This window comes from Ailuropoda melanoleuca, chromosome 8 (assembly GCF_002007445.2).
Source record: "Ailuropoda melanoleuca isolate Jingjing chromosome 8, ASM200744v2, whole genome shotgun sequence".
Classification (NCBI taxonomy): Eukaryota; Metazoa; Chordata; class Mammalia; order Carnivora; family Ursidae; genus Ailuropoda; species Ailuropoda melanoleuca.
Window position 1 is genome coordinate 58,665,427 of NC_048225.1, and position 27,073 is coordinate 58,692,499.

The 27,073-nt window shown below is 46.8% G+C and overlaps 2 protein-coding genes across 9 annotated transcripts in view; one reads left to right on the forward strand and one right to left on the reverse strand.

Annotated features, from left to right (window-relative positions):
* FAM160A2 (family with sequence similarity 160 member A2) overlaps positions 1 to 27,073 on the reverse strand; it is an 89,917-nt gene that overhangs the window by 8,683 nt on the left and 54,161 nt on the right. For 2 of the 8 annotated variants that reach the window (XM_034666470.1, XM_034666473.1), the window contains exons 2-6: positions 4,714 to 5,021; positions 3,946 to 4,584; positions 3,421 to 3,579; positions 3,148 to 3,234; positions 2,740 to 2,940 (exon numbers count right to left, since the gene is read on the reverse strand). In XM_034666470.1, the coding sequence (XP_034522361.1) occupies positions 2,740 to 2,940; positions 3,148 to 3,234; positions 3,421 to 3,579; positions 3,946 to 4,584; positions 4,714 to 4,851 (1,224 nt within the window). In that variant the 5' untranslated portion in view covers positions 4,852 to 5,021. Of the gene's footprint in view, positions 1 to 2,739; positions 2,941 to 3,147; positions 3,235 to 3,420; positions 3,580 to 3,945; positions 4,585 to 4,713; positions 5,022 to 10,854; positions 10,965 to 14,939; positions 15,157 to 27,073 lie in introns of those variants that run through there. The other 6 variants (XM_034666471.1, XM_034666469.1, XM_011232011.3 and 3 more) reach the window with 5 other exon arrangements.
* CNGA4 (cyclic nucleotide gated channel subunit alpha 4) lies at positions 19,342 to 24,267 on the forward strand. The gene is made up of 6 exons (XM_002924995.2): positions 19,342 to 19,403; positions 19,546 to 19,647; positions 19,851 to 19,957; positions 20,271 to 20,916; positions 21,678 to 22,027; positions 23,744 to 24,267. Exons 1-6 carry the CDS (start codon positions 19,342 to 19,344, stop codon positions 24,202 to 24,204), a joined length of 1,728 nt encoding a protein of 575 aa, XP_002925041.1. The 3' UTR covers positions 24,205 to 24,267.

The window sequence follows — 27,073 nt, forward strand, 5'->3', positions numbered from 1 at the left end:
AGATTTACCTTAACTGACCATTTTAACTAGCAAGGTCATATTCACTGAAAGGTTGTGTGGTAAGCAGAAAAATGGCCCCACGAAGATGTCCAGGTCCTAATCTCCAGAACCTGTAAGTCCTTCACCTTACATGACAAAAGGTATTTTGCAGATACGCTTATGGTTATGGAATCTAAGGTGGGGAGAGTAGTCTGTATTATCCAGATGGGCCCAATCAAATCACTTGAGTCCTTAAAAACAGAGAACCTTTTCCAGCTGGGTCAGAAAGGAGGAGGAAAAGAAATCTGAAGCATGAGAGAAACTCGATCCATCACTGATGGCTTTGAGGATGGAAAGGGGCCACAAACCAAGGAATTTAGTTGGCCTCAGAATCTGGGAATGGTCCTCTGCTGACCGCTGGCAAGAAAACGGGAATCTCAGTCCTACAACTGAAAGGAAACAAATTTTACCAACAATCCTACTGAGCAAGTAAACAGATCTACTCCTAGAGCCTCCAGAAAAGAATACAGCGCCACCAAACATTTTGATTTTAGCCTGATGAGATTCACGTAATACGTATAGTGTACAGAACTGCAAGACAATAAATTCGTGTTGTTTTAAGCCACTATGTTTGTGGCAATTTGTTATGACAGCAATAGGAAATTAAAACAGATAGTCAGGTACGTAGATAGACAAGCTAGCATGATTCACTTTAAGCCACAAAAGACAAGCTTGAAGAAGTTCAAGGTCAGGGCAACAGAATTATGCCTAAAAAGGCCAAACAAAGGAAAGGAAAGCAATTGCGTGTTTAACATAGGCATCCCGAAATCAGAAGTGATCTGGCTCCTCCTAAGAAGCAGGAACCAAAAAGAAATAGCCCAAGAACATGAAGGCCCCTGAGACCAGAGGACCAAATACAAGACTAATAGAAGCAAATGCTAAAGACTAAAGACAATGAGAGAGAGTCAAAGTGAGGATAAAATTAAGAAAAAAGCAAGATGGATAGAGCCTGGCACAGGAAAAAAAAATCAACCTCAAGAAGGAAATCAATGGTCCCGAAACACGAACAAGACATGTCATCAGGCCAAACAGATATAAGACCGTGGTTCAACTTTGGCATAATGACAAATAAACCTTTTTGGGTATCTTTATAAAATTAAAGCTTTGACACCTATTCCCTGTTGATTTTTACCAAATACTTAATCCAGGCATGTATCATAATTACTTTTTGGATATTGTAAAGATTCACATGCCCTATGTGTTATACTTTAAGAGAGCTACAGCAGAGCCTAGAATATGTTGTCGCTGTTGCCGTTTTCAAATTCTGAAGTGTGCACCTAGTTCAGAAACACTGGTCTCATCAGAGTCAGTATGGAATATCTCATCCATACCCTTAGTTATTCAGATACCCTTCAGATACCCTTAGTTATTCTATACCCTTCCGTTATTCACAGCTCTTCCGAAACCTCACCTACCACAAGGCTGACTACAGGTATCTCGAGGAATCTCAATTACCTTGAACAGTTTTCCATAATCTTTAGTAATCCAAGAACTTCTATTTTAAACACAAGGACCTAGGGAATTTCAATTATTTGTAATAAGGAAATAAAAATGGTTCCAGAGCCAAATAAATGCCATAAAATCCATGATCAAACAAATGCTTTATTCCCCTATAAAGACTTTGGTTCTTTATTACTTTGAAACTACTTACTCCTATTTCATGCATATTTCTACTGGTTAAAATGCTGGTGATGGGTATTAAGGAGGGCACATATTGCATGGTTCACTGGGTGTTATACGCCAGTAATAAATTATGAAACTTTAAAAAATTAATTAATTTAAAAAAATCCAAACTTCCTACCACGGTCTACAAGGCCATGCATGATCTGAATCTTACCTACCTCTCAACTTTCATCTCATTTTCTTCTCCTCCTTGCTCACTACACCTCCATTCATACTGGTCATTCATTTCCTCAAATACATTCAGCTCACCCCCATCCCACATCCTTTGCATGTTGCACCCTCTGCCCACTCTTCCACTTGTTCTTCAAAAGGCAAACTCCCTCATGACCTTTAGGTCTTAGCTCAATGTCACCTCCTCAGAGAGGTTCTGACCACCCTATTATTTTCTGGTTTCGTTTTTTAGTTTTTTCATAACAATGACCACAATTTTCTATTATTTTATTAATGGGTTTGTGTGTCTCTAAAGGAAGCTCCATGAAGTCAGCAACCATGTCTACCCCGTTTACCATTTATCCTTAGTGCAAGAAAACAGTAAGACATGTAGTGGACACTCAGTATTAACGTTCAGGAAAAGGGAATATTTAAGTAGGTAGGTGGGCGGATGGCTGCCCCGAGTTATAGCAGTTCAAATGCAGCCAATCCAAAGGGGAGAAAAGCTGAGCATACCCGTAGCAGCAGGCTCACCTACCAAAGCAGACACAAAACGTGGAAAGTGATCTTGAGTCACCCACAGCAGGCCACAGCTAAAGAGAACCTCGGGCCAATGCTATAAGTATAGCACGATGGCAAAACCTCTAGTCATAATGAACAGTCAGTTATCCAGAAAAAGTAACTGTGTTCTAGATTCATATATTACAAAAGCAAGGGAGTAGATTAAAGTCTGTACCCAAAATGGTCAAAAAGTTTAATACTGGAAAATAAATGCCACCTAACTTTGAAGTGATTACTGGAGACAAAGGCCAAAGAAGGGCAGGTACACCCTCCCAGAACAAAGGTCAGAGAGAGAAGATGGCTCACCCAGGTAAGCCAGGACAGAGGTAGGGGCCATACCCGGGAGTTGCTGCCAATACGGGCAACGAGGGTGTCAAGGATGGTGTGGGTGTCATGCCGGTGTAACAGCAGAAATCGCAGGAAGGTACGGAGCAAAGCAGGCTCTGAGATACTCCGTAGGAAAAGTTCCAGATAGGCGGTACTGGCGATCATCTCCTCCACAGAGGTCTGGACGAAGGGAAGGGAAAGTTTGGAAATTTAGGGCTTCCCAGAACATATACTGAGTCATTTCCCCTGAGTTCTAAGGAGGAAGCAGGAGCAGACAGGGAAAAAGGGAGGAGTACCCAGCCCACTGCCTCTCACATTGGCCCTGGCATGTAGGTCACCACCCCTCAGCATAATACCCTAATCCGCCTTGCCACCCATAACTCTCACCTTGTGCAGGGCAGGGCCCATGACAGGCACCAGAAACCCATTATGGATATAATCAACTAGCTGCTTCTGCACCAAAGGGTGAGCCACCTGTAGGGGTGCAAGAGAGAGGGAGGAGGAATGTGAGGTAGCCACTGTCTGGAAGGGAGTAGAATGGTACAAGCAGGCACCCTACCACCAAGATGGCGGAATAGCAGAAATCCAGGGACTGTGCCCCCTTCCCCTCATCTCCCCAGAATGACCAAAGACCAGACCTCCTGGGAACCCCAGTCCCACCTGAATGACTGCATTGCAGAATTCTAGGGAACTCATGAACAGCGCAAGGGCTGGCACGCCCAGCCAGTCCTCCCGTCGCAGGCAGTGCCAATCATCCCCTGGAACCTCAATCTTTCGGGGGAGTGAGGAGTACAGGGCACTCAGCCCTGTGGCCAGCACCTGGGGGTCATCCCCAAGGACAGGTTACCAAAAGCTCAGACAATATAAAAAAAGGGGAGCTGGGGAGTTATTAACCCAGAGTTTTGACAGGAGTAGAAGAAAGAGCTATTCCCAAAGCAGATATTTAATTACTAAATGTGCCAGGGCATCACCTGGGAACACTGGCCCATGTAGAGCCTTAGTACCTGTGGTATCCACCTAGGCCCATGTTTCATCCCCACCCCAATTCCAAGTACTGCTTTCAAACCTAGGGAGCTACTACCTAAAGGAGGACCTCATACATAGCCCCTCCACATCTTCTAGACAGCAAGGTGCTGTCAAGTGTCTACACACCATACCCCACCCCCCATCCCAGGAGGTGCTGACCGGGCAGAAGTAAGAGTGATCTGCAATGTAGCGGCCCACAGTGGGACTCCCAGCTGAGAGAGCCATGAGCAGGAGTAGGGCGTCACGAGCCTGCTGGCCCAGTGTGCCCTCTCGATGGACGAAGGGAACGAGGCGAGAAAAGAGGAGAAGACGGGGGGCAGCTCCAGGCTCAGGAGGTGGCTGTAGGAAGAACTCAAGCAGTGAAGGCTCCCGGGCCAGACACACACACAGCTGGCTGAGAAGTAGCACCAGGCCTTCATCCAGTGCTGGGCTACTGGGCACAGGGCGGCCACAGGCATCCAGCAAGGTCAGCAGAGCCTCACGAACTGGACTATGTCGCAAGAGTGGCTGGCGGGCTTCGCTCACTAGCATCTCAAACAGCTTCAGTTGCTCAGCTCGCCGTTCCTCAACCCCATCCCCAAACTCATCCCACTGAAGCTGCCATGCCAACACACGGGTTAGCAGGTCCTCACGCAGAGCGAACTCCAGCAAGGGCCCAGGGGCTGTGGGGGCTGAGGGGACGGCACGATCTTCTACCAGCAGTGTCAACATCTGGTAAGTGTGGTTGCGCACAGCACTGAGATCATCTGCACCCCCAGGAGCTGCCCGAGGGCCTTGCCGCTCCAGGATTCGCACCACCTGGAGAAACAAGACAGAAGACAGCAGGAATCTACGATGATATGATGACTAAGTGGGATTGTGAGAGATCACAGAAGGTTGGAAGGACTCAGGCAGCCAGATCAGGACATTTAGCATAGCATCTCCTACCTGGGACCAGTGATTCTTGAAGACCATGAGGCAGGTCTCAGGGTCAGCCATGACAGGGGTCTGCAGACTGGCCCCCTGAGGTGCACGGTGCCCAGGGCCACGGGAGGCCAGTCTGCTCAGCCAGTTCATCCTCTCCATGAGGCAGGCTGGGCAGGGCCAGTGGCCAGAGGGCCACACTCTGAGAATCTGCCAGCTGGAGGCTTTCTCCACTTGTGTCTCTAGTCTGCTTCATCCGGTCTGCAGGAGCCAGTAGCTGGCCATGGAGCCAAAAGCTACACCAGACTGGAGTAGTAAGCCCAGAGGCAAATCTAATTCAAAGAGAGAGAAAGGAAGAGATCAACAGGAGTTTGCCTCTCTCCACTCCCCAACAGGAAGAACCCAGAGCCACCAATCCACTGAAAATTCCACACACACTGCACACATATAGCACCTTAAATGTAATGTGCTTAAAACACATGTGTTTAGAACTCATTTCTACCACCCCACCTGTTACTTATCCAGCCTTCTCCATCTCAAGAAATGATACCAACATTCACCTACATGCTCAGACCTAAAACTGGGGCATCATCCTTATTTCTTCTTTTCCTTAATTCCAATATCCAGTTCATCAGCAAACCTTATCACCTTTATCCTCAAAGCATGTCTTACTATTGCAAAAGCTTCCTATCTGGTCTCCATGCTTCCAGTGTTGCCTCCCACCACCCTCCCCTGAAAGGTAGTGTAGTTTAGTTTAGTTTAGTTTAGTTGTTTAGTTAGTAGGCTCCATGCCCAGTGTGGAGCCCAACGCAGGGCTTGAACTGACGACCCTGATATCAAGACCTGAGCTGAGATCAAGAGTTGATGCTTAACACCCAGGCGCCACAGAGCAGTATTTGTAAAACCTAAATTATGTTAAATCTCTCCTCTGCTGAGTACCCTCCAATGATTTCCCACCACACTAGTAATAATCCAAATCCCTTACCTTGGTCTCTAGGGCATTATATGATCTAATTTATATTAACTGCCTACCACCCTCCTCCTCACTCATACTTTACTCACACAGGCCTTCCTGAATACTTTCTATTCTCTCTGCCTGGAGTGTTCTTCCGATCTTCACATTGTTCCCATCACTCCATTCTTCTTGAATGCCATCTCCTCAGAGAGGCCTTACTTAATTCTATCTTAAAAGCACATCTTCCCACCTTCACTCTCTAGCTTCCTAATCTTGCTTTCTTCTTAGCAGGTTTCACTACCTAAAGACACCTATTTACTTATTTATTTGTCTAGCTTCCCCACCAGAATGCAAGCTCACTGAGGGCTAGGTTTATCTGTTTTATTTACTGTTCTATCCCCAGTACCTAGAGCAATACCTAGGGACTCAGTAAGTACTTGCTGAATATATAAATGCTTAAGTGAATGAACAGATGAATGAATGAATAAACAAACAAATGAATGAATGATCAAGAAACCCAAATTGAGGTGCCTGGGTGGCTGAGTCGGTTAAGCACCTGCCTTCGGCTCAGGTCATGATCCCAGGAGCCCCACATTGGGTTCCCTGCTCATTGGGGAATCTACTTCTCCCTCTCCCTCTGCACCTCTTTCCCTCTTTCTCTGCACCTCTCTCTTCACATGCGTGCTCTCTCTCACTCAAATAAATAAATAAAATCAAAAAAAAAAAAAAGAAAAAGAAAAGAAAAGAAAGAAAGAAAGAAACCCAATCTTGGGGTGCCTAGCTGGCTCGGTCAGTAGAGCATGCAACTTTTCGTCTAAGGGTTGTGAGCTGGAGGTCCACATTGGGTGTAGAGATTACTTTAAAAAATAAAATCTTAAAAAAAAAAAGAAGAGAAAAAGAAAGAAAGAAACCCAGTCTTGATCTGACTCCAGCCACCTGGGACTACTGAGGAAGAAATTTTTTTCTACCAATCACAGTCCCTTCCTAGAAGCCCACCCAGTAGGAAATAACCCAAAGACCTTATTAACTAGCTGAATATACACATAAGAGGTGAAAATTAGAGCAAACCAAAAGAGGAGAACAATTTTCATTCCAGCAAAGAACACAGGGACAAATTTTCATATACACACATATACCCCACTCCGGCCAGATATATCTAACACTCACTCTTAGCGACATGACATGACGTCCTCACTAAAGAAAGGGGGAAAAATAACCAAAACAGCTGCTGGCCTAGACCATCGCTCCTTCTCCATCACACCCCTCACCCCCTCAGCATTATTATCTCTCCCAAGTACAAAAACTTCAGAGGAAAGGTGTGGTTCAGTTGTCCTTCCTCTTTAAGCTCAACAAAGACTGAAGGAACTCAGAGACCTGGCACCAGCCCCACACTTTGCCCTCGGGTTATGTTAACACCATTCCCTTCCACCCAGATACTCTCTCTGACCATTACTAACTCACAATTAAAGGAAGGTAGCAACCAGGCTTAAGGAAACCTATAGACAAGAGACAGCCCTCTAATAAAGGGCAGGGCCAATCCTAAACAGCAGGCAGGGTTCACTCACTGATTAATAACTCAAGTATATCCATACTGATAAAGTACTGAGTAGTCTGCTAAGTAATCAATGGAAATAGGAAGACAGATAAAAACAGCTGGATGGGGAGAATGAATAAAAACTCCAAAGAATATTATAAACAGAGGTATTCACAAAAGAGTTACAGGGACATGAAAGAAAGCAACTAATTCTGCCTGAGAGATTGTAACAGGATTCCAGAAAAGAGGTGATGTCTGATTTAAGTCTTTAGCAATGAGATACTGGCCACAAAGAGAGCAGAGGGAAAGGCCTTCATATTAAAAACAGTATGTACAAAAATATGGCACTGTGAAAGAACATGACAAATCGGAAAATCAGTTCCAAGTTTGGGTGGCCTAATCACAGAGTACTTAGAGAAGAAAGAAACATTGAGTTGAAGGGTAAATATGGATGAAGGTTATAATTACCACTGAGTATCATGCTAACAAGTTTAGGTTTTATCTATTGACACCCTGGAAACAAGGGAGGTTTTGAGACAAGGGAATGACAAGATCAAATTTGCTTTTAAAAAGATGCCAGATAGGAATCTAAGGTGGAGCAGAGAGAGGCAGATGACAGATGAACTAAGGTGGTAAGAGCAAGATTTGAAAAGATAAATCTGAGATTAACCTTTATCTTAGCATGTCCCAGGTGATAATGAAATTATTTACACCTGTAATGTATCTGCCAATAATAGCAAGGTCCTTCAGAAGGGACCATATCATTCACTCTTCTTTGCAATTACAGTGCCAACACAGTGCGTGGCATTCAAAAAGGCTTGTGGAACTGAATGCTAAATTAAAAATAATTATAGTCAACATATATTGAGCACTTACTACATGCCAGGCTCTACACTACGTAGTAGCTCATTTAAATCCCATAAAAACTCTAGATGTACTAGTATCTCTTTTTCACACATGAAAAAAACAAAACCTACAAAGGTTAAATACACTGTCAAAGTTAGCCAGCTGGTAGTAGCAAATCTGGGATGCAAATGCAGATAATCTGCATCCGCTTAACTTGAAGAAACAAGACCTGACAAATGTATGGAAGATAAGAGAAGACCCTAATATGAAGTACAGGAGATTCAGTAAAAGATAATGCCTTTAATAGGTGAGGAACACATAACAAAGGTGTTTTAGAAAAGAGGATGAATAAGCTAAGCTTTGAGACATGTTACGCTTTGAGACACCTATAGGATATCCATCATGTCCAGAAAGCAAACAGAAATATACTTGAGCTCAAGAGTAAAATCAAGACTAGAGATATATATCCAGGAGTCGACAGCTTATAGGTGGTAGATGAAGCTACAGAGATGGATGAGATCATCCAAAGACAACAGCAGATCTTGAAAGGACCTGAGGGTGACATCCTGGGAAAACCAGAAAGTAGGAAAGTGAAGAAGGAGTGTCTTTGAGGACTGTGAGGGTAGCCAGAAATGGAAGGAAAAACCAAGAAATACTGATAATTTAGAAATCAAGGAAAGGAAGTTTCAAGAAGTGGAGATTGCCATAATTATAGTCTATAGAGAGACTAAGTAGAATGAAGATTAAAAATGATCAGTTTTAGCAATCAAGTTTTAGATAAACTAAGGAAAGTAATTAGTTAAAGAATGACTTCTTAAGAGCCAAAGAAGTGTAAGATGCAATACAGGAAAGTCAGTGACATAGGGAAGGATGAAAACAGGGCAATAGCTTAAAGAAACTAGGAGGGGAGGGTGGTGAGGAGTCAAGAGAAAGAGTTTTTATCCTTTGGTTGTTTTATTTTAGGATGGAGAGCCTCAAGTATGTCTGTCAAGTGAGGAAAAGAAGTATGAAGAAAGTAACATTGTGGATAAATAAGGTGGGGATAACTGACAGAAAAATCAGATGTAGGACTAGTCTGAGAAAAAGAGGTATACCACTTTTTCTGAGAAAGGAGGAAAATAGTAATAAAGGATGGGTGCCAGGGGCGTCTGCCTTCGGCTCAGGGCATGATCCCGGCGTTCTGGGATTGAGCCCCACATCAGGCTCCTCCATTGGAAGCCTGCTTCTTCCTCTCCCACTCCCCCTGCTTGTGTTCCCTCTCTCGCTGGCTGTCTCTATCTCTGTCAAATGAATAAATAAAAAATCTTAAAAAAAAAAAAAAAAAAAGGATGGGTGCCAGTTCAGGTAAATCTGAAATCTGAAACAGGGAAGCTAATATCTACCACCACTCTCCACTCACCTAACCTTCCCTCACTCACCCGCCCAAGAGAGTGGGAGTGGCGAAGAGAAGGAGAAGGTGGTAGAGCCACAGAACGGATGCTCAGTCTTTCACACATGCTTTCCTATAAACCATCAAACAGTCATACACTCTAGTAGCTACCAGCAGCAGGAATGCCCTAAAAACGGTACTATCTGTCTGCCCAAGTCCTTAAGCATGGACTGGGGAAAGCAAAGCCAATAGGTGAGAATACTGGTTAAGAAAAGTCCCCTGCTACTAGGTCTCTCACTGCTAGTAGCCCTGGGAGACTGCATCCTCCCTTGCTGGTTTCCTTAAACTCTGCCCATGCCTTTGTATACATAATCCCTTTTTTAAATTCTTCCCAAACCAAATGTGTGAGATCGGCTTCCTGCAAGGACCCTAAGTACAAGAGAACTGGTTACAGAATGCTTTCTCAATCATACCTCATTTGATGACTGAAAATAAATAGAGGCCCTAAGGTCAACTAAGAGTAACACAGTAGCAGGTAACACAGGAGCTCCAGTTTGAATCTTAGTCCATCATGTTCCAGCTATGTGACCTTAAATAAATCACTTCACACATGGGAGCCTCAGTTTCCTTATCTATAAATTCCTGATGAAATAAGTTTTGTTACTGTTTTAAAAATTAAATGAAATAACCTGTGGAGCACACCAGGCAAATAAATCAGGTGCTCTGTAAATAACATTTCCCTGTCTCCCTTCCCTCTCCTGACCCGATCTGACCAAGCTATCCTCACCTCTGACTGAGAGGATATCTAACCTGCTCTGACACATCCATCCCTACCACCTCGCACTTACACTCTGGTGAGCTGAAGAAGGGCCAAGCATCCAGTCTCAGCAAAGTAAAGCCTTAACATGTCCAAAACTAAACTGCCTTCAGCTCCTAGAACTCAATTGCAAAGATTAACAACCAACTCCTACCTTGCAATATAACTGGGGTGCCCACTTCTGCTTCTCTGCTTGACTAACAAAGGGCACTGCTCACAGACCCAAGGGGAATAGCCTCCAGGACCTTTCTTCATCCTCCCATCACCAAGTCTTCTCAAAGACTTCAAAGAGAAGAGCCACACTGAAATCAGTGTCTCAGAGCACAAAAGCTAACACTTACCCTGGGCCCCCTTCACATACTGCAAAAACACCAAAGAAGACCATAGCTTGGTGTTCCTGTCACCTACTTACGCCTCTCTCATTCCCTGTTAACTGTGCAAAGTTCAAAACAAGGCAAAGAGAATAACAAGAAAAAGAGAATGGAATCACCACGCCATCACTGTGCCCTTTCCTCTCACTGCAAAGTCTAGAAAAAAGAGTAGACCCCTCTTCCCAGATTTATTTTCAGGCTCAGACACAGGGGAAAAGGGGGAAGAAAGAGCTGATCTTTCAGACCCACAAACAGCCAAGGTCAGTCACTCACCTTAGAGCACAAAATACAACCTTACAGGCACATTCAGCAAGGGTGTCCACCAACCTCAGAATAGCAGGCACAAGGCCGGAAGTGGCTCAGCCTTCCTTATGAACCTTTGCCCTGGGAGAGGCAAGAGAGGGAGGGAGCTGAGAGCAGGGATACACCTGCAACACCTACAGCAGACAGAGAGAGCAGAAAATGACCTTTCAAGAACAGGTCAGTAAAGTCCTTAGGTTTCTCTCCCTACAATGGCTCTTCCTAGGCAAGATGACTGATTACTGACATAAGAGGCATGAATGAGCCATTACCCTAAATACTGAAAGTAGAAAGATCTGATTAAAACCTCATAGGAGTATAAAAGCGTAGGGTGGCAGGGGGAGACCTCACAGAAGCCTACTAAACTAGAGCTCAGCAGCTTACACATATCCTCCCTTCTTGTCCATCCCTCAGCCTATATGTATAAGACAAATGGGTTATCAATGTGTAGTTCCAACTCACTCCCTCCCCTCTCCCCAAGAACCTCTGCTTCTTGCAGAGAATCTCACCGGACTCCAGCACAGCCTTTACACATGAACCTCAAGTCACAGCGACTCCCCTTTACAGCAGTGAATTTCCATGTCACACATGGTTCTTTCTCCACCCCTCTTGGGTGACGATGACAAAGAAGATGTCAAAAGAGGAGGAGAGAATGAACTAGATCCTAAAGAACAAGGAAAGTTCACTGGGCAGAGAAGAAAAAGTATTCTTAGTAAGGGAAACAGCTATTACAAAGATCTCAAGGCTCAAAAAAGTAACATGTTTGTTAGGGAACTGTGAACAATTTATTCAAGCTAGAACACAAAGTAGGGAGTGGCAAGAGATGAGGCTGGAGAGGTGAGCTAAGGCCAAATGATGCCATATTAAGGAATTTGGATGTTGTCCTACAGAACACAAAGAGCCAAAAGTTTTTAGGCAGAGGAGCTCCATGATTACATTTGTATTTTTAGAAAGATCACTCTAGGGACAGACTAGAAAAGAGCAAGTCTGAAGGCAGGAGACTGTCGAGGGGTGGGGGGAATCCAGATGAGTGATGAGGAGGAAGGAAACTAAAGCTTTAACAGTTAAGATGTAGCCATGGAGATGAACAGGAAAATAATTTAGAGGGAAACATATTAAGATTTTAGTGAGTGTTTAAATGCAGGGGGTGAAGGAGCAGAAAGAATGAAGAGGACATTGAAGTCCTTGCCTGGACAGAGATAGGACATGTGATATAACAGCACACTCTCAGAGCAAAGACACTGAGTGCTGTTTTAGACATATAAATTTGTAATACCTGTAATACCACATATCTTATGGTAGACCGCCGAATACTTATGACACAGGGAGAGACTATATCCCCACGATATGCTTTTGTATTTCACACTCTCTCTCTAATTAGAGAATTCTAATTTCTTTGAGAATTCCTTGAGACCTCAGAGGACCGTGTCTTATTTATCTTGTTATCTCATAAAATGTAAGCTTCACAAGGACAGATTACACACTGAAAAAGTATGTGCTGAATGAATAAATGAATTAATATATGAATGAATGAACTTGCTCTCCCAGCACTTAACAGAGTGCCTGGTGCATACCACATGTGGAATAAATGGTTACATACAGCACTCCAAACATGTTTCTATCTACATGACCACCCTCATTTGTGCTACTTCTCAGATCTACCACCGGGCTGTATGTCTAAGTCGAAATCCATTTTCCTTACGGAACTACTACTTCAACAGAGTTCAGTATACACCTTACTAAACCCAGTGCTTTCTCCAGAACACCCAAGAATTTGGACAGTCCCTAAGAACCCTCTGATGACTTGACTCATCCTACCACTATCACAATGTGACCCAGGTATTATGTATACCTGTTCCTATGTCATTGCCACAATATCAAACAGAACCACATCTCTATGTCACCCTCAAAGTTTCTTTAATCTCTTTTGGAACCACATTAATTACAAATCATAAAAAATGCTTTTTGCCAGTATAATGTCCTCCGAGTCATCACAACTCTTCCCGTATCTAACGTGCCTTTTAGTCCACATGGCTTTCACTCTCCGCTACAAACCTTCTTTCCCCAAGTCACCCACTCTCAGGAAACCAAAGTTTCGGTTCAGCTTTGCCACTTTATCACTATGTGACCTCTGGTTTATGAATCTGATTCATCATCTATAACATAAGAATTCCTGCCCTTGCCTACTTCACAAAGTATGTAAACCGAGTGAAATGTGAGATTGAATGAATGCTGTTCAAATGCTAGAAGTTATCTAGAATTAGTCTAAACACAGGCTTTCTCAACCACACCATCATCTCTCTAAATTTCTCCATTTCAGGGACCAGTAAAAATAATTTCTAAAAAAACTTAAAAACAGGCTTGTTATTTCTTATTTTGGCAAATAAGACCATTTCTTTAAAACCCACCATCTACTGTCACCATTATTTCATCAGTCAGAAAGCACTTTAACACTAAAAGAATAGCATAATCTCAGAATGAACTTATCTTTATGAAAAATTCATGTTTCATATGTTATCTTTCTCTCCTTCCTCCTTGGATGTATGAAATCTTTATCATGGACTGGCACTATCCTTGGCCCAGTGTTTAGGAATCACTGCTCCAAACCCCGTTATGATACATGTCAGTTCTACAGGGTTCTGCCCATAAGGGTAGGTGGTCAAAGGTTCCACTAGCATGAAAATGGGCCTCCAGAGGGAAGCACTGAAAACATAAAATGGGTCAGAACAGTTGGTCCTGAGGCTGAGACTCCAGAACAGAATGGCAACTTGGGCTTGGGCTGCCCCTAATTCTCAAGAGAACAGTCTGGACAGGAAAGGCCTAAATCTCCCTGAGGTTGGAGAAGGTATCTGAGCTCTGTGGTCGACTGTCACTAGAGAGGAAAATTTAGTGGTGGGAAAGTGAAATGTCAATTATAACTGAGTGCCAACCCAACTGTCTAGAACTTTTAAAATGTTCATGTAGTGTGGGTTGGCAGGGAGAAAGGGACCTGTAAAATACTAATAAAATGAACCCAAAAATGTGTCATGGACAGAGGAATGGGTGCAAAGAGATAGTAGAAAACTTCTGGGGGCAGTAGAAACGTTCAGTATCTTGAGAGTGGTGATGGTTTCACAGATGTAAACATAAGGCAAAACTCACGCACATTTTAAATATGAGCAGTTTATTGCATATAAATTTACCTCAATAATGTCGGATTTTTTTTAACTGTAAGAAACTGAGACCAAAGTCATTCTGTTTGAGAGCCTAAATATAGTGTTGTATGTAACAAACCATGTGACTTTCATGAAAGTAGAATTAGCAAATGAAAATGGTTAGTCCAATTTAGATGACAACCATCAGAGCCACGCTGCTAAGCATAGGTGAGAGCAGCCGTGGAGGGAGGTTGCCCAGAAGCATATGGAGACCAAACAAACATAGGCTGTCATGGCCAAAAAAAAACCTCCATGAGAAGTACCATCTCCAAGTTTGGAGTACCAAAGAGGAACTTGAGAAACCGGCAGTTTCAGTGATTACTCTGGTTGAAAACTAAGCCTCAAAAATAATTTTCATTATCGTAGTTATCACTGCCTGTGACGCCTTCATTCTTCTGTCCTCCAAAAGCCAAGTGCACAACACTTCCACCCAAGCTGTCCTACTCGGTCTGAAACTAGGCAGGACACTGGGCAGGACAGTCCATCGAAGTAGGCTCCAGAAACAACCTCAACCTTAACGAAGCTTCACAATCCTCATTCCTTCCCTCATGCCCTAGCCTCAATTCCCTCGCCCATTTCCCACCAGCCCGCAGGCTCCCGCCTTTGCCCTTTACTCTCCCCTCCCCGCACAGGCCGTACCCCCTCACTCTGGTCCCAGGGTTGCCCTCACCCTTGCCCACAGGTGCCTCAGCCCCTCCCTCACTAAACCGTGTTCACAAGTCCCTTTCCCTAGGCCCCTCGAAAAGCATCCCTAGCCCCTCTTCTTGCCCAGCTCCTCACTTGCCCGCTCACCCTTAGGCTCTTGCGCTGCTCCCCTACCTTAGACACACACACCCGGCCCCTCACCACTTGCCAGACCCTCACCCTGTCTGCTCATAACCAGTACAGTCACCAAATCCGGTGCCGTCATTCCCCAGTCCGTCAGCCCCTAACGCGCCTCCGCGGGCCCTGCGGCCCATACTTGCCGTTCACTCACAGAACCCCGACCCTGACCAGGCCCGATCGCCGCAGCCCTACTAGGTGAGTTCAGGCCGCCGCCATCGCTCCTCAGGCGCACCAGCCGCGCCCCGCCCCGCGCCACACGCAACCCGCGCCCCCGCGCACCTCACGTAACCGCCCAGCGACGCACCGCTGGGCAGTGGCGTGCCAGCTCATTGGCTGGACCCGGCCAGAGCCGGAGCGTCGATGCTTGTTTCCTGGCAACGGGCGAGCGCCGGGGCGGGGTCGCCGACGGCATTCCGAGCAAGGAGTACCGCCTCTTCCCCGGGTCCCGCCCCTTCGTGCTGTAAACCCCGCCCCTCTGAAGGACTCCAGCGTGTCATAGGGAAAGACTTCTGGGGAGGCGGAGGCCCGTAGGGCGGGGGCGGAGCGTGAGGAGGAAAGGTCGAACCAGAGGGCAGAAGGCGGGACCTAAGGAGGGACGCGACTTTAAGAGGCAGGGACAGGCCAAGGGCGGGGCTTAGGAGAGGGCTGAGGCTGAGAGACTAGAGTGGAGGGGCGGGGCCAATGGCCCTGGGCGGTGCTTAGGGTGGGAGAGCGGGCTGGACGGGGCGGAGCTAGCACGAAGGGTAGGTCTGAGGGGAGGAGTCAGTAGGTGCGCGGGGCCTGTGGAAAAGCTGAGCCCAAGAGAAGGCTGACTGCAAACAAACTAGGTCATTTTTGCCCCATCTGCGTGCATGACTTGGCCTGTACCCGGCCGATGACCGCCCCTTCCTAGCTTCCCCAGCACCTGCTGCCCGGTGATCCGCCTTGGACACCGTGTTGTTCAGTCACTCAAGGAACACGTTAGAAGCACCTCCACACCAGGCAGGATTCCAGCCAGATCAATTAGAACCCATAACTGCCCTGCAAGACTTCAGCCCTTAAGCTAGACAATTGCAATCTAGTGTAATAATTGCCACCAAGGAGCAGCGCTTAGCATGGCTTGTGTGATGGAGGGAAAGAAGTCAAAGGGGCTTAGGGAAGCCTTCAGGAGTAAATGATGTCTGAGCAGAGAAACAAGCAAAGTATGGTAAACTAAGAGAAATGAAAGTTTCAGATCAGGTCTGTGGTTTAGTTCAAAGCATTGCACCAATGGTAATTCCCTGGTTTTGATCATTGTACTCTGGTTATATAAGACGACAACAAGGGAACATGGCTAAGAAGTTTACGGGAACTTTCTGTACCTTTTTTGCAACTTTCTGCAAGTCTGAAATTTGTTTAAAATAAAAAGTATTTAAAAAAGAAAAAGAAATGGAAGTTTCAGCCCAAAGGATCAGCCCATACCAAGGCAAGAAAGAATGAACAACAGGTGGGGAGGTGCTCTGAGAACTACAATCAGTACAGCATGTCTGGAGCACAGGCAACATGCAGAGGAAACACTGAGCGATGAGGCGGAAGACATGAACAGAGGTCAGGAATGGGAGATTTGTATGCCATGTAAAGGAGTTTAGATTTTATCCTTGGAATAACAGAGAACTATAAAGAATTTTATACATGGTCAAACTGATAAGGCCCAAACTGAAGTAGTAAAGTTACAGAGAAAGGACATGTGGACATGAAGGCAAGGCACCAGGGCTTGATGAATGGATGTGTATGAAAGGAAAATAAAAGGATTAAAAACTGATGCTAGTTTATATAAGTTCATTCACAGGCAAAACTCAACTATGGTATTAGAAGTCAAGCTAGTGATTACGCTTGGAAAAGCAATGACTGGAAGGGGGCAGAGTGGGGTTCTTGTGAGTGCTGGTTACATGGGTGTGTTCACTTTATGAAATTCATCAAGCTGTATACTTAGGAAATGTATATATATATATATACATTTTGTTCTGGTTACTATGCTGCATAACAAATCATCCCAAACTCAGTAGTGTAAAACAACGACCGCTTCTTTACGTTCACAGATTCTGGGAATTCAACCAAGACACAGCAAGAATGGTCTATCTCTAGTCCATGATGCCTGGGGCCTCATATAAGACACCTGAATGCCTGGGGGTGACTTGAGGCTGGTGGTTAGCGTCACCTGAGGGCCTCTTTACTCTTCTTCACATGTCTGATGCCTGGACTGGGACAACTAAAAGACTGAGCTCAGCTGGGACTGTCAAACACATTACAGAGGCATGACTGTTCTTTGTGGCTTGCACTTCTCACAATATGGCAGCTAGGTTCCAGGAAGGAGTATCCCGATGGGGAGCTTCCAGACCATGAGCATTCCCAAGAGAACCAGAAGGAAGCTGCATGTCCTTTCATGATCCAGCCTCAGAAATCACTCCTGCTATATATATTCTATTGGTTAAAACAGTCACAAGGGAGGAGTGTCAAAGAATTTGTGACCATTTTTAAAAACTGCCACAATGTCATATAATAATAATAATGATAGTAATAATAATAAATAAGGATATCCACCAAGCAGTTAGTGGTATAAATAGGTCTGCAGCTCAGAGTTCCTGGGAGTCAGTAGATGGGAAAGGGGATCCTGTGGGAGACCAAGATTGGCCAGAGAGAGCCAGGGGCATGGAAAGAGAGGAAGGCCTAGGTCAGAGTCTTAAAAAATGCCAACACAGAAAGGGTGGACAAACTTATGAAAAGACTAAGAAAAAATAAATAGAAAAGCAAGAAATTATGGTGTCACAAAAGCCATGGGAAAAGAGGACTTCAAAAAAGTAAAATAAAATGTTGGGGACTATAGACATTTCTTCTGTGAAACACTCCAAAAACACGTATCTGACTATATCACTTAACCATGCAAAACACTTCACAGATTCTCCATTGCTTTAAGATAAAACCCCAGCTTTATAAAATGGCTAAGAAAGCTCTCCCTGGGCTGTCCTCTGTTCTCCATTCAGCTTCATCTTGCACCCCTAGCCCCTCACGCTCTCTACAGAAACCAGTTGATGTCTCCCAGTCACCCATGTTTTTTCTATGCACCTACTGCTCTTCATTCTCCCATCTCTAGACCTAACTCCTATTCATCCTACAGAACCCAGACTCAGTTGAGACCCTTCTTATAGTGTAACAGCCTTATGTATATCCACCTAATAGAGTACCCATCGAACTGATATGTAACTGCCTGTCTACCCGACTATTTCCCCTACCAAACTCTGAGTTTCCAGAGGGCAGGGAGTGTGTTTCATGCATCTTTTATCCCCAATATTGAGCATAATATTGGCTTGGCTCATAGCAGGTGTTCTGATGATGACCTGTTGACTGAGAAAAGATGATAGAAGTGAAAGGGACATCAGGTTGAGGGAGAATTTTCAGGATTTTTTGTTTTGCTTTGGTAGGGGAGAGATTAAAGCATGTTCATAGAAAGGGAAAACGGTAGGAGGTTGCGGATCTAGATAAAACATGGAATAGCCGATGGGATCAGGTACTAGAGGAAAGGAATGGGGGCAAAACCCCCACAGAATGGCCCCCATCACATTCATCCAGTAAGAATGAGGTAAGGTGGGGGTGCCTGGGTGACTCAGTCAGTTAAGCAGTCTGACTCTTGATTTCGGCTAAGGTCATGATCTCGGGGTCATGAGATCAAGCCCCGCATCAGGCTTCACACTCAGAGGAGAGTCTGCTTGGGATTGTCTCTCTCCCTCTCCCTCTGACCCTCCCCCACCTGTGCATGCACACTACACACTCTCTCTCTATCATTCTAAAATAAATAAATCTTTTTTTAAAAATGAGGTAAAAAATAAAAAATTTTTAAAATGAGGTAAAGTGAGCATGGGTGTAGATAAGGGTGCAGATAACGAAAACAGAGCTCACATTTGATGTGACAAGCATTGTCCCTAGACAATTCAGCGCCTGACACAAATGAGCCATTCAGTAAATAGTTGTTAAATGATAAATAATGAGGCCCAAGCAGCGAACTTGCACAAAGTAAAACAGAATGACTATCTGAGCCTACTCTGGCACCCCCGTCTCCTGATTTAGAGGACCCCTAAGTAGTTCATCTTGGCAGGGTGGGGGAAGAAACAAGGCCCAGCCTTACCTCTGAGGTATGCACCCCCACCTTCTCCAGGGACCTCATTAGAGATGTTTAGTTGGGCAGGTGTAAACCCAGGCCCTGGGAGACAGGGCGGGGCGCTGGAGCCACACTGCCTCTGCCCCTTCAGTAGGGGCTGGCCCTGGTTGTGTTGCTAAGAGCTTCAGAAGTCAGAGGCAGAGGAATCACAGCTGGAGACCAAGGGCAGCCTCTTCCAGACAGGCAGGCAGGCACCAGTCCCCACCTCCTGAAGCCACCTATAGGCAAAGGCCCTGGATATTCCACATCCAGGCATCAGGCCACGGAAGCATGAGCCAGGACGGCAAAGTGAAGACAACGGAGTCCAGCCCCTCTGCCCCATCCAAGGCCAGGTGAGAGATCCTGGTCCCCTGTGTCAGATCTGTCCACCTAACTGGATGGAACCTAATTCTTCATTATGCCCCCAGTGACAAACTCAACAATGAATGTCTGGTGAAAAAAAATGAAACACTGCTTCTCCTCTTCCTTCCACAGGAAGTCGCTGCCTGTCCTAGACCCATCTGGGGATTACTACTACTGGTGGCTAAACACGATGGTCTTCCCAGTAATGTATAACCTCATCATCATCGTGTGCAGGTTTGGCAGGGCGCTGAAAGAAGGGCCTTAAGCAGAGAGAAGGGCTCAAGAGTCAGGTCAAGGAAAGGGGCAGGCCCTTGGGCAGGGCCGGAAGGAGGGGCAGCACGGAAGAGAGGGCCCAGGGCAGAGTGCTGAGTGCCTTGGGGAGATTGCCTTACACAGAGGGTGCTGTTGAGCCAATCTCTTCTGTCCCCACCATGCAGAGCCTGCTTTCCTGACTTGCAACACGGTTATCTGGTGGCCTGGTTAGTGCTAGACTACACAAGTGACCTGCTATACCTACTAGACATCGTGGTGCGCTTCCACACAGGTCAGTGGGCCCAAGGCTGACACCTTGTTCCATGTTACCTTCCTAAAGAGGGCCTCTCAGTTATGAGGAAGTGACCCCCTTCCTGAGAGCACTTTCACAGGTCTCCATGCTTCACAACACCCTATGCCCATCCCAGAAACCCTGGAGCAAGGTTATGCCCACCCCCACCCTGTCCCCATGTCTGTCTCCCTGTCCTCCCCTGGCCTGCCCACCCTCACCCTTATTACTGGAGCAGGCAGGTGCCCTGACTCAGCCCCATACCTGACCCCATCTCATGGTTGATCCCAGCCTGTCTCCGCCTTCCCTTCCCCAGGATTCTTGGACCAGGGCATCCTGGTGGTGGACAAGGGCAGGATTTCAAGTCGTTACGCTCGCACCTGGAGCTTCTTCTTGGACCTGGTTTCCCTGATGCCCACAGATGTAGCCTACATGCAGCTGGGCCCACACACCCCCATGCTGAGGCTGAACCGCTTTCTGCGTGTGCCCCGCCTCTTTGAGGCCTTCGACCGCACAGAAACCCGCACAGCTTACCCAAACGCCTTTCGCATCACCAAGCTGATGCTCTACATTTTTGTTGTTATCCATTGGAACAGCTGTCTGTACTTTGCCCTGTCCCGGTACCTGGGCTTCGGGCGTGACGCCTGGGTGTACCCCGACCCCGCGCAGCCTGGCTTTGAGCGTCTGCGGCGCCAGTACCTCTACAGCTTTTACTTCTCCACGCTGATCCTGACCACCGTGGGCGATACGCCCCTGCCAGCGCGGGAGGAGGAGTACCTCTTCATGGTGGGTGACTTCCTGCTGGCTGTCATGGGTTTTGCCACCATCATGGGTAGCATGAGCTCGGTTATCTACAACATGAACACTGCAGATGCAGCTTTCTACCCGGACCACGCACTGGTGAAGAAGTACATGAAGCAACAACACGTCAACCGCCGGCTAGAGCGGCGAGTTATTGACTGGTGAGTACGTGGGGGTCCCAGGCCAGGACATGGAGAGGTGTTCTGGATAAAGCCTGAGGAAGGTGGCAGGGCCCTTATTGCCTAGCGGGCCAGGCAAGGGAACCAGGGCATGGCATTCATCAGGGGGGGTTCACTGGGTGGGGCTGAGAAAGGAATGTCTTCTACTAGCTGCATCTGGACTTAGGGGGCTGGGTTGGATAAGAGATTGATAGGGAGAGGAACTCATACACAAAGAAGAATAACCTGGAATAAAAACTGCCACTGCCTGGTAGGGCTCAGAAGGCCCTCAAAGGGGTAAAGGGAGAAGAGCAATACTTCCCAGGGGATGGCCAACGAGATGGTTGACTGTGTCGTAGTCATCCATACTGTGGGATGAACGAAAGGAAATGTCAGCAAGTTGGGGAGCTAAAGCAGAGGGCCGCTAGATACAGGGCTCAGTGACTGAAGGAGGTATCAGTGGGATGGTACGAGGCGTCACTGAAAGGTGGGTGGGGTAAAGCTTGACAGTAGGTAAAGGGTGTCTTATTCATTGTCAACTGGTGGAGGTTTTCGGGCCCCAGGTGAGAAAGAAGAGGTCAAAACATATCTGTGAAGTGACCCTGGAGTGAAGATATTCATCAGCCACTATCCAGCATTCCCATGACCCCTGTGAGATCTCAGGGTGATTGGGTCCTTGGCTGAAGCTTGGCTGAACCCTGACGGAAGGAATAAGGCAGGCATGTATGGGGCTGGTGAGGAACTATTACTGCCTTTGCCCCCAGGTACCAGCACCTGCAGATCAACAAGAAGATGACCAATGAGGTAGCCATCTTACAGCACTTGCCTGAGCGGTTGCGGGCAGAAGTGGCCGTGTCCGTACACCTGTCTACTCTGAGCCGGGTGCAGATCTTCCAGAACTGTGAGGCCAGCCTGCTGGAGGAGCTGGTGCTGAAGCTGCAGCCCCAGACCTATTCACCCGGAGAATACGTCTGCCGCAAGGGGGACATTGGCCGGGAGATGTACATCATCCGTGAGGGTCAGCTGGCCGTGGTCGCAGATGACGGTGTCACACGGTACGCCGTGCTTGGTGCAGGGCTCTACTTTGGGGAGATCAGCATCATCAACATCAAAGGTGGGCACCTCAGCATTTGTTCTGGGACAGGGCTGGGGGAAGGGGGGAGGGGGACAGCAGAACCCTCTACTGAGACTAGATGCTACTTCAGGGCGTACAGGTTAAGGAAACCTGGCCTTACCTGAGTCACTAGAGGGCTCACAAGAGAAGCAGGACATGGAGGGTCTGTCCTCTGAGAAGAAGCAAAGCTTCTATACAAGGTGGATCCTTGGGAAGAGGAAGTATATCTGCTCTGTGGGTGTCAACCCAAGGCACCAACAGACAAGTGGAAAGTGACAGAGATGATAAGAATAAGAATAGCTTATACTTATTGCATACTTACTACATGCCGTGTTCAAAGTCTTCATATGCACCAACTCACTCAATTCTCACCGTAACTCAGGTAGGTACTGTTCTCTGTATTTTCACAGTAAGGAAATTGGAGTACAGTGATGTTTGGGAAACTGTCCAAGGTCGTTGAGGTACTTATGTACACACACTTGGAGTCAGTACAAGGAACTTTCTCACGGCCAAGTGGAAAGGAGGGTAGAGGGAAGGCATTGCCATTCACTCCACCAACTCCAGGCCAGGCCAGGTGTTATACACTGGCTCGTTGATTCCTTTTATCCGCCTGTGCAGTAGGTGTTGGTGGTATGCCTCATCACAAGCAAGGGCACTGAGGCCCCAGGAGACGGGAGAACACGGCAAGGGGAGAGCACACTGTCACTGACTAAAGCCACACAGGCTGTCAGCCCGGGGATCTCACTTTCTAGTTGTTCCAAAGGCCTCACATCTGTCCTCCAAGGACCCCTCAAGCTCCACTTCCTGGATGCAGTCAGCTGCTGTCTACATGATTTTGGACAAAGCATTTCCCTTTTTTAGGCCTCAGTGTTCTCATCTATCCGATAGGGATGATATTAAAAACCCAAAGAGTTATTTGTGAGGATCAGATGAGTTCTGTGGGTACGGCTTCAGGGCAATGTCTGGAGCACAGCAAGTGTTCACAAAGGATAGTTCCTATGCGCCTTCTGAGTCCTTCTAGCTCTCAGCTTTGCAGCGGTCAGCCTAATCTATCTTCCTCACAACACCTCACCAATAGCTTCCTAAAATATGAATGATACCATACAGCTCCCTTGCTTAAAATATTTCAGTACTTTCCCGCTGCCCTCGGCATAAGGTCTGAACTCCCTGTCGTGGCTTACCAAGCTCTGTGCCCTGCTCTCCCTTCCTCTTTCCACTCTCCTCCCACCCTGTACTTCAGCCACTCTGGACTGCTTACAGTTTGCTGCAGCACCTAACTGGCTCCTACCCCCATCCCTCTGCTCACACTCCTCCCTCTGCCTGGATGCCTCCCCCCACCAGACCTGCCCTTCCTCTCTGACCTCCTGCTCAGTCAGGCATCACTTCCTCCAAACTTTCCAAAAGTTTCTGCCAGCTTATAAGGGGCTCTTTACCTATCTTCCCACAGCACTGGATGCATACGTCTACACTGTACTAGCTATACTGTTTTGTAACTATTCCATTGAATGTCTATCGCCTGTAGACTGTGAATTCTTGCAGGCAGATCGCTGTACCCATCCAGCACAGGGCCTGGTCCCCAGTCACATTACTGAATGAAAGAATTAACAGAGAGGCCCAAAAGCAAATATAGAGGGGGGGGGTCCTTTCAGGAGTGAAAAACCCCCTCACACCTCTTCTGACTAACTGTCCTCCCATGTGTCTGCCCATGGGCCACAGGAAACATGTCTGGGAACCGCCGCACAGCCAACATCAAGAGTCTAGGGTATTCAGACCTGTTCTGCCTGAGCAAGGAGGACCTGCGGGAAGTCCTGAGCGAGTATCCACAGGCCCAGGTCGTGATGGAGGAAAAGGGCCGTGAGATCCTGCTCAAAATGAACAAGTTGGACGTAAATGCAGAGGCAGCTGAGATCGCCCTACAAGAAGCCACAGAGTCCCGGCTACGAGGCCTTGATGAGCAACTCGATGATCTACAGACCAAGTTTGCTCGCCTCCTGGCCGAGCTGGAGTCCAGCGCACTCAAGATCGCTTACCGCATCGAACGGCTCGAGTGGCAGACTCGAGAGTGGCCAATGCCTGAGGAACTGGCTGAAGCCGATGATGAGGGCGAGCCTGGGGAGGGAACTTCTCAGGGTGGAGAGGGCAGGACTGGCCAGGAGGGACCCTCAGACCCACAGTGACCCATTCCTAGCCCTAGGATTCCTCCCAGGGAATCCAGAGCTATAGGAACACCTGCCTGCAGAAACTCTGCCATCCTGTCTGCTAGGTACAGAGATGGGAGTGAATTGAGGGTAGACGTTCACCTAGAGGTATGGGAGTAGAGCCTGCATTCGTCCCCCACTCCCCGGCACACGCGCACGCAGTTGCATACACACATACTGCACCCAAGACTGCATTCCATGGAGAATATTCTGGAGTTTCCATTTTCAGAACACATATGCTTTCTCACAAACATAGGTACGCCTTACACCCACAAAAAACAAATATATATATATATATATTACATTATATATACATACATTCATTCATGCACCTCATAAAGACCTATATACTGAGACTCACACACCAATAGACACACAGATGCCCTCCACAGGTGTGCACACACTTGTGAACACACAGAAATGCACCCAGAGCCCTCTTCTTCCAAAATATCCTTTAAATGCCTCCCATATGGGAAGTTCCCAAATGTAGCCTGCAAGTTGCACTTCAATAAAGTATTTGCTTCCTCACTAAGCATTTGTGGGAGTGACAGGAAAAGGCGAAGCCAATGGTGGGCCAGGATGAATTCTGTCTGAATTCTGAGTCACAGGGGCAAGGGGCATGGGCTGTGTAGTAGCTAGTGGGTTTGATTCAAAGGGGCTGGGGTACATGATGAATTGAGAATCCGTGCTGAGCCAAGGCAAAGCTGGGTTATACATCACACTGTTGAAAGTGTGCACATGCTTTCGTAGGTATATTCACATACACACACTGACCATTATATTTCATTCCAGAGCGCGTATCCTTAACTTTGTGAACCCTGAGTGATTTGACCTAGCTTAGTGGACCAGAGCAGACACCTCTACTCCTCCTTCCTTCCTCTGGCCCAGCCCTGGAACCTGGGGCTAGGGCTACCCCATGTTTGGGACACATTTCAAGGGGAGAAGAGTTCACAGGCCACTCACCTGGCCCTGCTCTACCCTGTCAGTTGTTAGAGCTGGCTTTGGTGCTGCCAGAAATCCAGCCCTCCCTCTGTATGATATTTCAAAAGACAGAGTGGCAGATGGAGACGAGGTGGAGTGGAACATCCTGGTTGGGAACAGCTGGAGATTAGTGCTTGGGGAGTTTTTAAGTAACTTTGGCATACTTGGAGGGAGGTCTGCAGGTTTGGGGCAGAGAAAGTGTTGTGGGGTGTCTGGGGAGGAATCTGATATCATCTCCGAATCATATTCACCCTGGTCACAGCTTTACCTCCTCCAGGGCCTGGCCAGTCCTTGGTCTAAGCTGTGCCAGGTGGCATTTTAAAATGAACCTTGGATTTAATTTATCAGTATGACTGAGGGATGACACATAGAGGTCAATGCCATTGAAAGAAGAATTTATTATTTACAGACCCCAAGAGGAAGGGGCACACGCCCATGCAGGGCCACACAGGGAAGCACTAGGGTGGTGAGGAAGGAGAAGAAGGGAAAAACACTGGCAAAAAACTCTTATTGTGCTAGTGCCAGGAAGGTTTTAGGTGGGGACATCCACTACTGGGCAGGAAGCAAAGATTTGGGAGCTTGTGGGTGGAGAGCTCGTAATACGATTTTCAAGAACCCATGAAAGCAAGACCACAGCGGAGATGTAAACAACCCTGATCAGGTCGGCCCATGATTTCAAGATGCCAAGTCATCAATTACGAATATCAAGAATAATTATTACAGGTAGTAGGAGAGAATGAAGGGTAGGGCCCTGGGTGCTGTCAGGGCAGGGTGTGTGGAAGCATCTGCTGATGTGTGGCCATGGAGACATTCCCTCAGAACTGTTGGTGTCCTCAACACTGAACAACCTTTCAGATACGGTGTATGCCAGTGACATAGGTGCACCCAGACGTGAAAGACTGGGCACACAACTTTCTCAGATAGCCGTAGGAACTGAGGCTATGGCTGGAGTCCAGGTGTCAGGAGACACTACGAGGATCATTGCACAGTAATTCATTTAAAACTATGTGGTTATTTCCGATCTCTTCCTCACTAAATATGAGAGCTGGCACTCAGTCTGTCTTGTTCATCTCTGTCTCCTCAGGGCCAAAACTGTGCCTGACACAACGTACATCCTCGAATATATATTTGGCAACCAAAGAGATGGGAGTTGAGACAGGTAAAGGCTTAATGTTGGAGAAAGATGCGTGTTGATCTCTTAAGAGATTTTCCTACCATCGCTGCCCTCAAATTGTGTTGAGCTAGAAATGGGTGGGTATGTTATACAGGCCATTTTTGTGGTACCCAATGGATTTAGAGAGCTGAGAATAACCTTTCCGTTGACCCACTAGAATGTGCATACCTGTCCCAGGAGAAGGCTCTCTTAGAACAGGTGGCTTCTGCTGCCCCCATAGAATCCTGGACTACAGCACAAGGCCATCTTCCCTGTTCTGGATGCAGAAACAAAACTCTTCTGGGGCCCCAGGCGAGTCTATCTCTGCCTCTGCGGTTCCAGGATGAGGAGGATTCCTCATGGTGGAGCCAGCATGCCCGAAGACATTTTGAATATCAGCAACACCATGCTGGGGTCCTCTACTGCTGGGGAGTGACTTCCATCACTGCATGACAGACACTGTTCTACCAATTTGGGATCAAACTGGATGGAGTTAGGTCAGGACAGGTAGAATGGGCAGAATATTAATATTAGTTACTGTGTAGTAAGTACTAAGCTAAGTACTTATATATGTGGCAGGAAACTTTACTGAGATACTCATTTAGGTTTTATCCATTTCATCCCTCCTCCCATCATAAGAAAGTACTAAATCTTTGTATCTCCTGGACTTACAGCTGTTTTGTTTTGTTTTTTTTAAGTAGGCCCCATGCCCAG